This window comes from Drosophila rhopaloa, unplaced genomic scaffold (assembly GCF_018152115.1).
Source record: "Drosophila rhopaloa isolate 14029-0021.01 unplaced genomic scaffold, ASM1815211v1 contig_115, whole genome shotgun sequence".
Taxonomy (NCBI): Eukaryota; Metazoa; Arthropoda; class Insecta; order Diptera; family Drosophilidae; genus Drosophila; species Drosophila rhopaloa.
In genome coordinates, this window is record NW_025334990.1 from 1,079,529 (window position 1) to 1,095,869 (window position 16,341).

Here is a 16,341-nt window from a genome sequence, read left to right on the forward strand (position 1 = left end):
GGGGTTGTGGGCCCCAGAACGATAGCCCATTTTGGCGCCCTCTGCGATAACAGGTCCTGCGGCCTATCGATAGGCGGGCCATCGATGCCGCTCCTGGCTCGACTTCCCCGCAACCATCAACTCTACTCCACAGCTGGTCGCGTTGGCAACCTGCGCTTGGCCCACAGTTATTGCCGAAAGTCCACTCTCCGAATATTGCCCTTAAATTCTTTTTCAGCATCACTGCCACGTGTCAGCGCCCAGCTTCACCTGTTGTCGTTTATTAGTTTTCCGCTTTCCTCGGTCGCGGGGGAGGAGGAGGGGGAGGGGGAGTCCCTCCGACTTTCGGCGGAATTTTGATAATATTTTGCATGCTGCACAAATGTTGAATTAGCCAGACAACGGAATGCCTGGCGAAATGAGAACTTGTCATGGCAACCGCGGCATTCAAAGGATCTCCCCTCTTTGTCCGCATACCCCTCACTCCACCCCTTCCTGAATACCTACCGCCTTTCCCCCTCAGTCTACAGTTATACGTTGCCCCCTCTTTCGGGCTTACATATACAGCTGATTCGAGGGCGTTAATTAAAAACTCAAAGTAAAACATTGAAACCACAAGAAGAATGCACAATCCCATAGCAGTTTTAAGGGGAATCTAACATTGAGATTTCTTTGTGGACATTTTATTCTCATTTTTGTTGTGATCATTGATTGACGAATGTGGCATTCGAAAATATGAGGTTGGAAAAAAAATGTATACTTTATACAGTGTATATGTACCAAAAATAGTAACAGTTAGTTATTTTGTTAATAATAGTCCCTTTAACTTTTTATTTGTATTTATATACATTGTGAATTTATATTTAAAAATCAAAATAAATTTGTTTAAGACTTTTTTATTGTTTAACCGCAAATAACTCTTTTGGGAAGACTCTTACAGAAAATAATTGTTATTAAAAACTTTTAAAAAAAACTTGGCAAATAATACCATTTAATAATTATATAATTTTAAATAAGTCCGTACTTGACTTTTATCAGGGAGCCTTCAAAAATATATATATTTGAAATGTAATTAAATCAATGCAAATACAAAACAAAAATCATTACCAGGTTACGCTTTTTAATACCCTCGCAGAGGGTATTATAATTTCAAACTAGTCTCAAATTCTAATTCAAAAGCTTTAAAGTTGTACTTTTACTTAAGTTCATAGTTCATTGTTTTTAAGCATAGAAATTGAAATAATATATTTTTGAAACAGCAACTTGTTTAAAGGAAGACGGCTCAAGAAATAATTAAATCAATGTTAAATAGCACGACTGAAAAGTATATCGGTCTCATTATTTTAAAGATTACAAGAAACGAGTTCATTAACAGATTTTTGAATGTAATAAACCTCTTTATCCGAATCGTCAGCAGACAAAGCTTCTGATATCAAATTTTGTGACAAAGTATGATTAGCACTCGAATAAATAAAATACTTTTTAATTTTCTTCTTGTAAATAAAAAAATATTAAAAAGTGTATTTGTTGCTAATATTTTGATTACCTATAACCGTAATGGGTTAAATCGGTATATCACTTTTTCCGATCGAAACATTACTGCAGATTTTCAATTCCTAGTAGTCTCCTCCTCACACTCTAAAAGTCGTCACTACGTGTGTTGCCATTTAACATTTTTAACCTAAAAATAACCTTTAACAATTAACTTTTTGTTTTACAATTAAACAATTAAACTCTTAAAATAACTTTTGTTCTTGACCTCTGTTCAATCGATTGTTAAAAGTTTTTTATGTTTATTTAAAGTCTTAAAGCTATTGTTTTCAATCTCAGAAAAATATATATCTGTTTAATAAATAATTGCCTTTAAACTATAAACTTAGGACTTTAACAATTAAGCCACCAATTATATAGTATGCAGTTTATAATTAAATATTTTTCGTTATGGGTGTTCTCTCTGGCACCCAACAGCATTTTCAGTTTGTTCGTTAAGCCATAAACCTGAACTTTTTGGCTAGTGTATTATAAAGTAAACAAGCCGAATAAATCGTGATAACATCTCAATTCAGTGTTGGGTTCACTTATTAGAGCTTCTGCATCACTTTTCATTTATTTTTTTTCCATAAAGCAAATATAAAAACTTCGAGTGTTAATTAATCAAAGGTGTTTTTGAGTCCGCCAGTAAAAAGACATATAAATTTATGGGAAAAAAAAATGTTTGTGTTGCGAAGAGTAGTTAAATTTCACAATGTTTGCCAAGGGCTAATCATCAAAGGAGTCTCAATTAGATCGAATTTTGAATGCTCGGCATGAGCAGGTCGTAAATCACTTTGGCAAAAGCCAGGGAGTTGGATAGTGACTGTGACTAGGACAGCTGCGAAATCCTTGAGATGCCTGGACCGGCATACCAAAAAGCCTGTCAAAAAACGCAGCTCAAATGCAAAGGATTCTGCCAGCATGCACGACGCTTTGACTTTGTTTGGCAATCGCTTAAGCCCGGAAAGAGGAGGGTTTTGGGGGATATGTGTGGAGAACCAACAAGTACGTGCAGTCAAACAGATTTCCAGTTAGCAGCTCACAACAATTCGCTTTTAAGCCAGCGCATAAATCAACCTCAAAAGATATCCCCAAATTCGGGGGCAGGAATTGGCTGAGAAGAAGGTTCGAGGGGAAAAAGTTTTTTTCGGGCCGCGGCATTTTATTGAAAGGATAATCGATTGCAGCAACCGCTGGCAGCGCATTAAAGGATTTGACTTTGGGCAACTTTAAAACTTAACCCAAGGCGATGTCGACGAACTGAGCGATGTGAAATGCGGCTCTTTGCGGTCAATTTAATTGAATGATGAATTGCTTTGGACACTTGGGAGGTAGGGTTTTGCTGCCGCAGAAATTTCTTCAGTTGTCACGAGTACTTGTGTCGAAGTATGAGATGGGATGGGGTCGGTACGTTGTCCTTGGGGCGGTGGGAGGAGGGGCAGAGGGCGACGACAAAGACGAATACGCATAATCAGTCAAAATTTATGACAAGCTCGAACCCGAAAGTCAGCTTAAGCATTTAATTGGCCCAGGTCCAGTTGGCAGTCCCCTAGGACAGGCCTAATTAGCATGGCCATATACGGGATGGAGTCCATTTTTTGTCGCCCTACGCCCTTCTCCTACTTCGTCTATGTGTGTCCGGAACCCAAAAAGATTTTCATTGTTCCTCGACTCTGACTGATGGCTGCGCTGGAGAGCTCGGCGGTAATTTGTCTAGGCCAAAAAGGCTTCTGGCCTCCTTGACTGACAACGAGCGAGTGGAGTTCAAAGTTAGCTCCTCCAACACATCCTTCTGTCGCTGCCTTTCACTCGATTCGCGCTGCAAGGAGGCGCATAAAAGATAGATAAATAAGAAAAAACTCTGAGAAGCGTAAAACCGAAAATGTTGAGCTTAGTGCAGTTTCGTGTAACGCATTATTCTTGCTTAACATTTGTCGGGCTTGGCTCTTTTCTCTTTGTTTTCTGTTTTTTTATTTTGAGCCATTTTCAGTACAGAGTCAAACTCCGCTTATGAAGAAATTCAGCACAATGGCTTAAACTAATTATCATTAACGAAATAAATACAGAATTAAAACTTACAATTATTTTTTTTCGAATCGAGAACGTTTTTAGATGATAAACAGATCTGGATACGGAGAAGAAAGGCATTTAAAAGCTGGGAATTTTTAACAGAAACCCTAATTATAGAAGTGTGATTACTAACACCAAATAAATTAATGCATATTTGGCTTACAAAATAAACATATGTGTAAAATTAAAATTACAGTCAAAAGTGGCATTTACTTTCTTAAAATCTTTCCTTAAATCTTTTCCAATCTCTGGGTCCAGAAACTGCATCAAATTAAAACCAACGATTCAAAATGTAAAAAAAATGATTTTAAGGACTCAGCAAATTGACTTTTTAAATTCTTGGTCACCGGGAGACAACGGAACATCGGAACATTTTTTGTTTTAAAACAGCTTTAAAAAAGCTATAATGGCAATACTGAGTCAAATGTAGATTGTAGAATTCTGTTGTACTTGCATTTTGTCTTCCATCTGGCGCCATCTGTAACGCCAGCGCCCTCTGAGAAAGTTTTAAGAAACTTTGGTGCTCATTTTCTTAAGCAACGCTAGATGGCGCTAAAGTAGTAACAATAGTTCCCACAGTGGCAAAGCACAAAACAAGCAAAATCTGTTTTGCCGTGCAAGTGACCGCAAAGTAAAAGCAAACAATTTGCATTAAGCCCAAATTTGTTTCCAAATTTTCGTTCCGCCGCATTTTCCGCTTCTGGAAATTTTGTATTATATTTCTACCACCTTGTCTAGCGCCATCTTGTGTAAGTAAATCAAAGTGTACATTTTTACATTAGCAGTCGTAGTTTTCTATTTTTCCGTGTAGAAAAAATAGTTAACAGAAAATTGGCATCGCCGGAATGGTGATGGTATGGAGGGGGCAACGCTGGCAGTCTGGAGGGTATGATTTCGGACGTGAGAAGCGTTGGGAGCGTTTCCTGCGCTTTTGGGGGACTTACGACGGGGGGCGAGGTCGGAAAACTGTGAAATTGGGGAACAACCGGGAAAGTTCAGTTTCAGTCTGGCAGCACTGTATTTTGCACAAGGGTAACACGTGCGGCGGAAAAACTGCTGTATTCGATCAATTTCCACGGAAAACTGATCGCGGCGACCTGCCCCCCATCCCCAGCTCCCCTCGTCAGCACTTTTCTCTTGCGGAAAATGCGGCGGAGCGGAGAATTTCGCGAAACACAGATTTCAGGTTTAACGCAAATGTAGGTGCTTTTTGGACACTTCGTTACGAAACTTTCTGCGTTTTCTTCAAAGTGGTCATTCAGTTTTGGCGCCGTTCTTCAAATAAGTGCTTTAGTTGACATTCTTGTGTTTTTAAATTTATGGACCTTTTGAGGCTCGAATACTTTCATTAATTTTCGTTTCGACTTTTGAGGCAAAGCTTTATTATTATTTGTTAACAGTTTAGTCAAACCAAAACATCCCTTAACGGGGTAGGAAAGTCGATACAATCACACATTCAATATCAAAAATTAGGTAACAAACATAACCACTAAATAATCGACCTATATTTAAATAAAGTGTTTTCTATAGTTTTCTTTTTCGGCAGGCTACAGCAAAAAATGTAACCTGGAAAATGTATAAACATAACCAATAATTCCGATCGTATCCAATAGCCTTGGAATGTATTCATCATAATAAAAAAATTATAAATGTATGCCCTTAAATTTAGCAAACAAAATTTATATAATATCAGTGATAGGGATTTTTACTTTTTACCTTACCGAGGTAAAAATATAAATAAATTCTAGATTGTTGTTTACTTAAAAAAAAACTGAACTTTTTTCTGGAACATATAGGCATTTTAAGCGATAATTATACCTGTTACTCTTAGAGTAAAATGGTATATTGTATTCGTGAAAAATTATGTAACAGGTAGAAGGAAGCGTTTCCGACCCTATAAAGTATATATATTCTTGTTCAGGATCACTAGCCGAGTCGATCTAGCCATGTCCGTCTGTCCGTCTGTCTGTCCGTCTGTCTGTCCGTATGAACGCTGAGATCTCGGAAACTATAAAAGCTAAAAGATTGGCATTTTGCATGTAGATTTTAGGAGTTCCTACGCAGCGCAAGTTTGTTTCTAAATGGTGCCACGACCCCTCTGACGCCCACAAGCCACAAGTTGTGGCCACAGTTTTGATGCTATTATGAAAATTTGAATTGATATGTTGTTGTTTCGTCAATACCTATCGATTGGTCTAATACAAATTTGCCACGCCCACTCTAACGCCCAAAAACCCATTAAACGCTTAAGCCTGGCTAGCGCCTACATTTCCGCCTTTCATGGCCCGTGGTACCAATGTCTTGGGGTAGATGGCGCAATACAATAGCGCCATAAAAATCGGGAGCTAATTCGAGCGGCGAAAAACATACAAGGAGGCATATTTATATTAAGTTGTTTAGCTGAGTAACGGGTATCTAATAGTCGAGGCACTCGACTATAACTTTCTCTCTTGTTTTATATTCTGATTTTCATTATTTTTTTTTGTTTTATTCTTTATTATAATTTCGGTGTTATATTTTTCGGTAGTTCTCAACGATACCGATGAATTAAAGTTTCCCTAAAGCATTCTTTCTTATGCTGTTTATGTTTGTATTTAACTCGGCACGTCGGATCGGACGACTATATTATATAGCTCGTTCAGAAAAAATCGAAAAAATAAATTTAAAAAACTTGAACTTCGTTTTCAAAATATATATGTATATATACATATGTACTCTAAACTATGACTATTGTGCGATTTTGTAAAACCATTCTTATGAAACTTATAATCATAAAATTCTAATTATTTCATTTTTTTAATAACTGCAACGGTTTATAAGCTTTTCTATGTCTACAGTTAATTTATTTCTTTTACATGGGTAACTATAGTAAGAAATAAGTGTACATTTAACTTAATCTATATGCTATACAAATTTTTTCGCAGAGACATACGGAATTTTTAAGATTATTCAGCGTAGGGATGCTTATAAAATATACATATACCCATTTTCGAGATCTATGCAACGTATTAAAACACTTAAACGATCAACTCCCTAGAAGCAAAAAAAAAGCACGGTGTTCTTTAAAAGATTCGTTTATTGACGTCATATATTTTTAAAATTTTTAGGTCCTAATAAAATCAATTTCATATAATGTAATCCGTGCAGCTCAATAGATCGATCGATAGCAAACTAATTTAGCTGACGAGCGATAGCAATCACACGACTTGGCACCAACAATCATCCCCGGCCGTTTCCCACCCCTCTGGTTCCTGAAGGCGTTCTTCGGTTCTTGTAAATGCCAATGATACTATTATTTAATGGATCCGTCCCGCAGGAACCTCTTGTTCCTCTCGGGAAGGCAACAAAGGCGGAAGGGAAGTGCACGCTTTGAATGAGGTGTCTTTCTGGATGGAACAAGGACATTATTCAGTCGGCCAAGTAGCAAACATTGTCGACAAGCAAGCAAAACACGGCAACGCCCCTAAGCTGCTAATGAGGGCAACTGCGGCCGGAGGCTGTGAAAACAACACGAAAATAGTGAAAGGACGCATGCTGCGATAGGGATCAGGATCACATTCGCAGGCAGCTGAGGAGCAGAGAGCGAGAAATACAGTGGCAACATGGCCGCAAAACGATCTTAAGAAATGTTTTTGCGGTTTGGCAAGAGAAGACACTCTCACAGGCTAAGGCTACCTAACCCAGCGTTGTTCATTTAACAATCGCAGACAACCGATAATCCTGAAGTATTCCAAAGCAGAGAAGGATACAAAAGCGTAAGCGGATTGGCCAAACAAAGTTGAGTGCCCTCAATACCTCGTCCTGATCCGTGTTTGATGTCCTGCGGCGCATATTAACATTATCAGCTGTGTGCAAGGGAGATGGCTGCCGAGGTGGAGAAAATCCCACTAGACAATGTTATCGGAGCCCAGTAATTGTCTCGTCCTTGTCCGGGCATCCGAATAATGTGTGAAAATTTACACCGAGCCAAAGGCTCCCGCTGCGCCCGACTGCCAAGGACATTCTTCTCTCCTCGCAGTAATCGGCAAATGTGGTTAAGTGATTTAAGAGAATATAATCGAGCCGTGCAGCAGACAAATCAATCGAATTCAAAGTGAGACCAACTTCATTTGCATTATCCTGCAGGTAGAGCCACTGGAATTGTGAGCTGTGTTTTTTCCTTGGCTCAATTTTCGCGTTGCTTTAACAAAGTTTACCAAAGCGGAAGCGGAAATTTCCTTCGCATGTTTGTGGGTGTTCAGGGATGCAGTTGCAGTAGCTGGAATTTTTTCTAGTCTGAAACTAAGTGAATAGGACAAATAGATGGTTGGTCAATTGAAATACTTTAGAAAAAATAAAAGGCTAATTTTTGTTGTCAGGTGATTTTAGTTTTTAGTTACAACAGATTTCAAACACCATTTCACATCAGAGGTTAACTTAAAAATAATTTGGATTCTAATGGAACTAATCAGTTTGGATTTTAAAGTATTAATTATTTTAATGTTCAAATCTTCGGCATTATTGTCGGTATGGGCATAGAAAACAACAAAAGGTAAAAACATTTACCTCTTTTACGTCTCATTTTATAAATAATATTTAATTTGAAGTTCTTAAGTTGCTAAGCTTTTCAAAAGCGCGCTATGTTAGAAAAACTAAATGAATTTTAACTAGTTGCGATTAGTTCTTTTATATTGTAATACGCAGTCAAAACCGCAATTTAGATTTCTGTGTTGCAAAACATAGTAAAACAGTGATTTATGGAAGTCGATCAAACAACTTTTGAGCACTTAAATAGAGCCCTTGAACCGGATATTAAGGCCCTGTAACCAAAACAAACGTTGTGTAACAAGCAACAGCAACCCCTGAACCGAATCTGCAGCCTCAATTAACCCTAAGCGACCATAAAAATCGAGTCATTCGGTCACAAATGAAAACAACTGCCGCGGGGCCTGGTTACTCAAAAATGGTTATGATTGTTATTCCGTTATTTTCGTATTTTGTTATTTTGGCACCCTCTGGCAGGACTCGCCTAACGATGTTAGTGTTTCCGTTTATGCCACATGCTTACCCGTCAATTTGCGTGCAGCTCGCATGCCCCAGGACACGACCACCTATACCACGTATACTACGGATACTACGGATACCACCCGGACGCTCGGCAGATGAGAGGAGGTCCTGAGAGGCCAGGGCACGGTCGATTCGTAACATTTGGCAGACGTCAACGCCCTGCACAAGTGCAGGAAAATGAAATCAAATCAAAGCCAAACGAATTGATCAGAAAAATGTCATAATTGAATCGCAGTGGGAACCCACCCCTCAATCCCGAACTGTGGGCGTGGTTGGCTGGCTGGCTTTTGATAACTTTGCTATGCTAATCAGAGATGGTCGAAAAGTCTCAAATTTCACAGGCCATAAGTCAACCATGGGCCTACACATGGAGAATGTCTACCGGTGACATAATGAAGTTTTGTTATTTAATCAATCGCTCTTTAATTCCTTTTTTTCTGTGTAGTTCCTGCGGCAGCATAAAAGGTGTTGGAGAGCTGGAAATAATTTCCGCTTGGCTCCTAGTGCTCATTTCGCTATTTTGTACATTCAAAACTAATTAATTTCCCAAAATGCAACAGAGAAGGGTTAAGGGAGGAGGCTGGAGGGTCCTGTCCACGCAGGAGCGTCACAGGATATTTGTGCAAGCAATTTCCGCCGCCGAAGAGAGTTTTGTGCGTAATTAATTTATGCAAAATACAAATGCAAACAAATTGCAAATGTTGTCGCACAAAATTGCTGTGCGCCCAATTTGTTTTCCAAAATAATTAACTTTTCAGCGGGTTTAATTAGAAATTTTCTCAATTTTGCCGCTCAACCAGGAAGGCCAGTACTTGGCTGTCATCCAATGGAGTTAGCATTCCCCTCCAAGTTTTCTTGAGTGGATTCTACTTTCCAGTTATAGAGATGAACGAATGCCTGACCTGTGGTCTGTGGAAGCAGCTGTGGTGCTGGCTGGAGGACTTCTCCTGCCGTCTGCAGGACAGCATTGTGCTCAAGCTGATCCTGGCCATTTGCGTGGCCCTACTGGTGGTGTTCAATGTGTACTCGGGATTCGCCATGGCCAACAGCTGTAAGAGGAGATCCGCGGAGGGGGATGACGGTGATGGAGATCATCCAAGGGGCACCTCCCGCAACTTGGACTGCACCCTTCACGTTTCCCCGGAATCCTACGACTACGGATGGGATCGTGGTCCGCACACCTGGAATACGCCGGCCAACAATCAGAGTCCCATCAACATAGAGCGGAACTGTTTGGAGATCAACTACTTCAACTCGCCCCTCGTGTGGTGCCAGTACAACGAAGTGCCCCTGGGCATTCGCCTGGAGAACAACGGGCACACGGTGATCCTTCGAGCTTCCTTTCCTGGTCGGCCGCCCTCCATCGATGGCGGGGATCTTCTTGGGCGCTTCGACTTCCGGGAAATCTCCTTCCGCTGGAGCTGGACCAACTCATACGGCTCGGAGCACACGACGGACAATCGGCACAGCCCGCTGGAGATGCAGTGCCTTCACACAGATGCCTACCAGGATGGCTGCACCTCCAGCCAGGGCATCCTGATGATTTCCTACTTGTTCGAATTCTCCGAGGACAATCCGTTCCTCGACGTCCTCGTCCAGCATTTGGTGGCTGTTCAGCAGGCGGGCCAGGCGGTGGAAGTGCCCCCCTTTCCGCTGAGCTACCTGATGCCGGCCTTCTACACCAAGTTCTACAGCTACCACGGATCCCTCACCGAACCGCCTTGTCACCGCGGAGCGGAGTGGTGGGTCCACCCACCGCCCCTGGCCATTAGCGAGCGCCAACTGAACGAATTCCGGCAGTTGAGGAACAGGTACGGAGCTCGGATCGGACGCAATGCTAGACCAGTGCAGCCGCTCGAGGAACGATCGGTCTACCTTAACCGCTACCGAACCGGGTTTTAGATGAGTGTTTGATTGTTCAAAAACTAAAAGCTTAAATTGAATTATACTAATGGGATTATAAGTAAAATTAACTAAATAAAATATGAATCTTAATTGAAAACGTTTCCTGGATGCATTTAACACTTGGCTAATAAAGACTATAAATTGATATTTAGAGAAAAAAAATATGCCATCGTCAACTTAAATTTGAGATTTAATATAACTTTAAAGTATTATTTTCAAACTTTGAATAAAAAATAAATTATTTACATTTTAAAATCATTTTTGTTTTCGGAATGCGTTTAAATCCTTCAAAAGTGAATGAACAAATTTAAATAAATACAATAAATCGATTTTTTGTACCATACTCACATTAAATCAGTATTAAAAGAGTTCCAAAGAAAATACTTTTTGAAGTTATGAAAAGCTAAAGTTTAGTTTTTATGGTTGCATAACATTGGTCATGAGCGACATTGTCTAACTCAACATAAATAACAGCAAACATTTAAAACGTTTAAATAGTAACTACTCGCTAAAATCGTATTAGGCCCATCAATGAAACCCAGTCCAGTACGTTCACCCTATGACTGGGCAACCGGAACGCCATTAGCTTCCAAGTAGAGTCTAATTGGTTGCCGCTCTATTTCTGGCCCAGGTCCTGCACAGTCTTCCGCACAATTTGCCTTACGTTGCCGTTTGCTGGGCAAATAGTTTGCTTATATAGTAATTCACTAATTAGTCGTTCAAAGAGCATTAGCATTAGCATTAGCCGTTGCAGGGTCCTGAGCCTGTTCCGCATCCTGTGCGCACAATCGCCGCAGGACACAGCTCTGCGAATGTGTGCGTGTGAGTCTGCGTTTGTAATTTCGTTAGTGCAGCGGAAACTGTTGCGGACATGTTTGCCCAGCGATTGGGATTGGGATTGAGATTGGCAACGGCACTGGGAACGGGAATGGGAATGGGCATGGCCTGGGATTGGGTTTTTGGGCCTCCTGCGGCGACGCACCCTCTTCTCCCGTCCCCGTTCCTCCCTCCCCTTCTTTCATTACAGCTGCTGCTTGGCAATCAGAGTTCCAGTTTCCAGGCTTACGAGCATAATTATCATTTGGCGCCTAACCATAGATGGAAATTTTCGAACAGGCCGGGCCATTGGCCTGTAATCAGTTTTTATTGCGAGTCCCTCCCCGGATCCAATTCGATTTGAGGCCTCCAGTTCGGACGTGGAGCTCCACGTCGACTTGTTTAATCAATGGCAGGCCAAGTGAATTTTACTGCAATTGCATTTGCTGCAAATCAACGCTAATGAAATTATACAAACAAGTTTCGGGCCGCAATGTTATTGTTGTTGTGCTCTGTGCTCTGTCAATATTTGTGCTGAGCGCCCATTCGCAATTTGCATGTTTTGAAAACTTAATTGAATTGCAATTTCCACAAATAAAGCTTAATTTTTCGGTCGCGCTTTTCGTTTTCGGTTTGGCAGCCATGGACGTGGACAAAACAATTTATTTTTCGGCCAAAAACTAAAACTTTTGTCTGAGAAATGCAATTAAAAACGGATAATTCCATTTATTAATGCTTGATATGCAAATTGATTGCACACAAAATGTTCAATTAATATGAAAATGTTTGTTAGAAAATTAATGCAATTTTTCCCAGAATAGCAATAATTACTCATCATGCATGTGAAAGTTTGTGCGTTTATGTATGTTAAATTAGATGAAAATGAAACACTAAAATGCAAATAATATGCAATTAATTAGTTTCAAAATCAATTTATCCGTCAAAGTATACCAGCGACATTTTAGAAAATATCCAAACCAAATGAGCTGCATATTTCGAAATGACTTTAGTGAAAATATTCGTGGAAAACTATAATGATGTTGCTTTGTTTAATACGATTGAATGTAAGATAAATGAGCGATTTTTTTTTTAAATTCGAAGAAAAAGATAACAAAATAAAAGTAATTAATACATTGGAATTATATTTATTCAAGAATGGTTAGCATTTACTTCGTTCCGCTCGTAGCAATCGACCAACACTTCGATTTCAGAACTAGTTGAGAATTATAAAACCTTGTGAAACAAAGGCACAAAAACAATTAGAGCAATTCTTTCCTGAAATTGCTACAACATTAATCCTGTAGCACTGTTCTTATTACTAAAAAAATTGAATAGGCAAAATTAATTTTATTTATAGGTTAATAAAACTTGTATAAGCTGAATAAATTCACTTTGATATTTAAGTTTTCTAAAAAAAATCTGCACTCATATCCTTGTATAAAACCTTTATTAGGGAAAAATATTGTGTATTCAATTCCTTATCGATACAACCAGAGCGCAAATAAAGCCAAGTAATTTAGTGCCTCATTTGCTCAACTCCTTCGCCAAATCGTTTACTCTTTCGAAGCAGTCGCAGCAGAACAAACATATCAATCAACATATTTAATTGAATGTAATTAGAATAAAGCAGGCAGTCTGCCAGGATCCAACTCCTCTAGTAGCTGAATAAACCGAAGGCAGTTTGGCCAGCTCAACCCAGCCCATCGCCTTTCCCTCAGCAATACAGCAGTTTGTGTAGGAAAATGAAATTAGACGAATAGAATGACGATGTAAGTGCCATGAAAAGACGTTAAGACGCTCTAAGCCAAGACGCTCGACGGGAAAAAAGGTTCGGAGGAGAGGGGAAGTTGGCTGCTGGTAAAATTGAGGCAAATTGCATTTAAGTGTTGCCGTTTTCATTTAGCCGCATGAATATGTATGGAGGATGCTTCGCAGAGCTTTGTGGGTGGTGGGTGATGGGTGGCTTGCTAAGGATTGCTAAGTTGCCTTGGCTCTTGCTTTTGTGGCATGCAAAATTGAATGAATAATTGAGAAAACGAGCGCATGATGGCATTAGTGTGTGATTGTGTGAGTCCTTGCTAAGAGAGTGTGTGTGTGTGTGTATTTGCAGCTAATGAATTTTAATTGCTTTTATTAAGGCACAAAGAGGATGGAATGGCATGGCTGCAGTGTCTGCATCAAAAATCCCTGTTCAATGTTAATTGTTAATCATTAAATATTGTTGCTGGCAAAATCAATATGGCGGCTGACGATTAATCAACGCCATTTTGTAATTATCTCGCTGGAATATTTAATTCAATTAACTTTGTGGGTGAGCAAACTGAACAGAGCTCTTATTTACTCGCTTTCTGTTTCACTTTTTATATCGGCAATACAAATAAATAAATTTAATTGAAAAATGTTATTGCAACAGGAACCGCACTAAAAATAGCAAAAAAAAAAAGAAAGATACAAATTGGATAAAAAATAACAATAAAAAGATGTCTGCAAGGAGAGAGACAGAGAAGCAGTCACACACATGAAATTAATTTGATGGAAAACTCGGTCCTCGCCGAGTCCTTTGCCCTGCCCCCGCCCCTCGGTTGCCTGTCTCTGTCGCTCAGCCCTTTGGCGCACTTCCTTTTTCAATTAAACGCCACCATTTTCCATTAACGAATTTGCATGTGTGTCTGTGAGGGTGTGAGGAGCACTCACACAAGCAAGCCGCTCTCCCTCAGACTCACACACACACATACACACATGTCTGTATTTCTATAATAAAATTAAATTAGAAGACCAGAAAATTAAATCATCAAAGCTTGACGTCTGCCGGCAGCGACGGCTGCTGTTTCCTTCTGTGTCTGTGTGGGTATGTGTGTGTCACACATATACACACACTCGCACACTCTCAGAGCCCAATTTGCAAAAGCGACAGTTACGAGTTCATTAATTTTTCTTCTTTTTTCCCTTCTCTCTCTCTCTGTCTCTCACCGTCTCTTGTGCTCTGCGGTTTTTGGCTACCTCCCTCCCACTTTTCCACCCATTTTTCCTCCCTCCGTCTCTCTCTCCTCCTGTATTGCCATCTCTTTCGGGGCTGCTCGCTTTTCTTGATGGTGTGAGCAGCATCATAAATTAAATTCTTCATCAACTCAAACTCGTTAAGCGCCAATAAAGTGACAGAGAGTTATTTTCATCACTTTTTCAATGGTCTACCACAAGGCATGTCGGTGTGTGTGCTTGTGCGAGCGGGTCTCTTGTGTGTGTGACTGTGTGTGAGTTTAGTGCGCCGAAGCGCTCACGCACACAAACGACCGAAGAGAGAGAGAGAGAGTGAGAGCGACTGGCGTAGACCACGCCCACAGGCACAGAGAGCTAGAATACGAATGGGAATTATGAGAGGAGGGCCTGAAGCTAAAAGGTAGGCCAACAAACTGGTTCTTCATCACAGCAGCAGAATCCCCTTTTTTTAAGACTTTTACGCATGCCCATGATGATTTAGATGCAGAGGCTCTCAATTTGATAAGACTTTTCAGCTAAGTGCAGTTCGGTCACAGCTGCCCGATGATCAGATGATATCAGCACTGCCAACGCAGAACCTTCAATTAGATGCTTCCCCTGCCCACTGGGCGTATGCTTAATTTGGCCAAAATTATTATTTCTCTTCTCTTCGAGCACACATTTTGTGGCAAAGTCGCCGTTAACAGCTTAACGATAAAAGCAAACTAATTAAATCCAGCGAAAGGAGGAGAAATTGCCACATAATAAAGCAAATTAAAAGCAAATTAATTTAAAACAAAAAAGGGGGAAGCGGCGAAAAGTTGAGGAGTGGCAGAGCAGCGAGTTAACGTTGCGGATGTGGCGTAAATGAAAAGGATGCGAGGACTCACACTCACACTAATGCGGGCTTAAGTGGATACACACACACACACACCTAGAGAACAGACGGAGATACCCGAGATACAGTTTGTCTGTCTGACGCTCCACTTCAATTAAGCAGCGCGCCAACATGGCAGCCTCTCACAGATACACACACTGACAGCCGGGGAGAGAGCACAAGAGTCGCCCCCTCACACACACACACACACGCACACATCCCTAGGACGTAATTACGTTTGGCAAGCTCGTTATGCGTAAGAATAAACGCGCATTAAGAGCTCATTAGTTGGCACAAATCGAATCGCTGGGCCAAAAGGAGGGTCCAAACCAGATGGCAGGGGGAGGGGTTGGAGGTTAAAATGGGTGGACCGTGCGCTGGTTATCTGGCATTTTCATTTAACGTGTAATGGAAGATAGCGTAAACGGGCAAATTGAACCGAAGCCAAAAGGGAAACTGAATGAACTGGACTGAAATGGAATAGTCGAGCTCAGGGGAAAAAACCACAACTCATGACAACAGGTAAGCTGCGAGATGCCGGCTAAATGTAAATGGTAATGGTATTGGCCGCGCTTAATGGCTGGCTGAACTGGCTGACTGCGTCTATTACCCGGCTGACAATCAAGTGTCGGAAGTGGATGGGGGCCTTCCAGGGGACTCACCTTCAATGACCAATGCGTTTTTGTCTACTATTTAGCTTACAAACTAAATGTGTTTAAAATATAGGACATTTGAAACAGATTTTAAGGACCACCTAATTAACTACCAGTAACAAATAGAAATTGATAAATGATTATAAACATTTTAAATTAAAAAAAAATTATGATACCATGTTCAAGAGATAATCATGTTTATACTACACAAATTTGAAATGATTTATTAACATATTTTAAGCGAAATTTATTGACTATTTTATTATTATATTATTATATTTTTTTATATGCTTATTATATTATTTCCTTATGAAGTGTTTCTTGGAATAGTGTTTGAAAAAAATCGATATCTGACACTTTTATTTTAAAAAGACTACTGCGATATATTTGTTTCATGTATAAAAGTCGCAAATAAAAACTATTCTGCTCTAGCAGAATGTGTAATAACGACCGCCAAATTGGAAAACTAATACAAGAATATTCAGT

The 16,341-nt window shown here is 40.1% G+C and overlaps 1 protein-coding gene across 1 annotated transcript; it reads left to right on the top strand.

The window, feature by feature from the left end:
* Positions 1-9,473: 9,473 nt before the first annotated feature.
* LOC108042594 (carbonic anhydrase 7) lies at positions 9,474-10,530 on the top strand. The gene has a single exon (XM_017120932.2). The coding sequence runs from the start codon at positions 9,514-9,516 to the stop codon at positions 10,528-10,530; it is 1,017 nt and encodes a 338-aa protein (XP_016976421.2). The 5' UTR covers positions 9,474-9,513.
* Positions 10,531-16,341: the final 5,811 nt, after the last annotated feature.

Coding starts and splice junctions, on each gene's coding strand:
- LOC108042594 (XM_017120932.2), top strand. CDS start 9,514: ATGAACGAATGCCTGACCTGTGGTCTGTGGAAGCAGCTGTGGTGCTGG.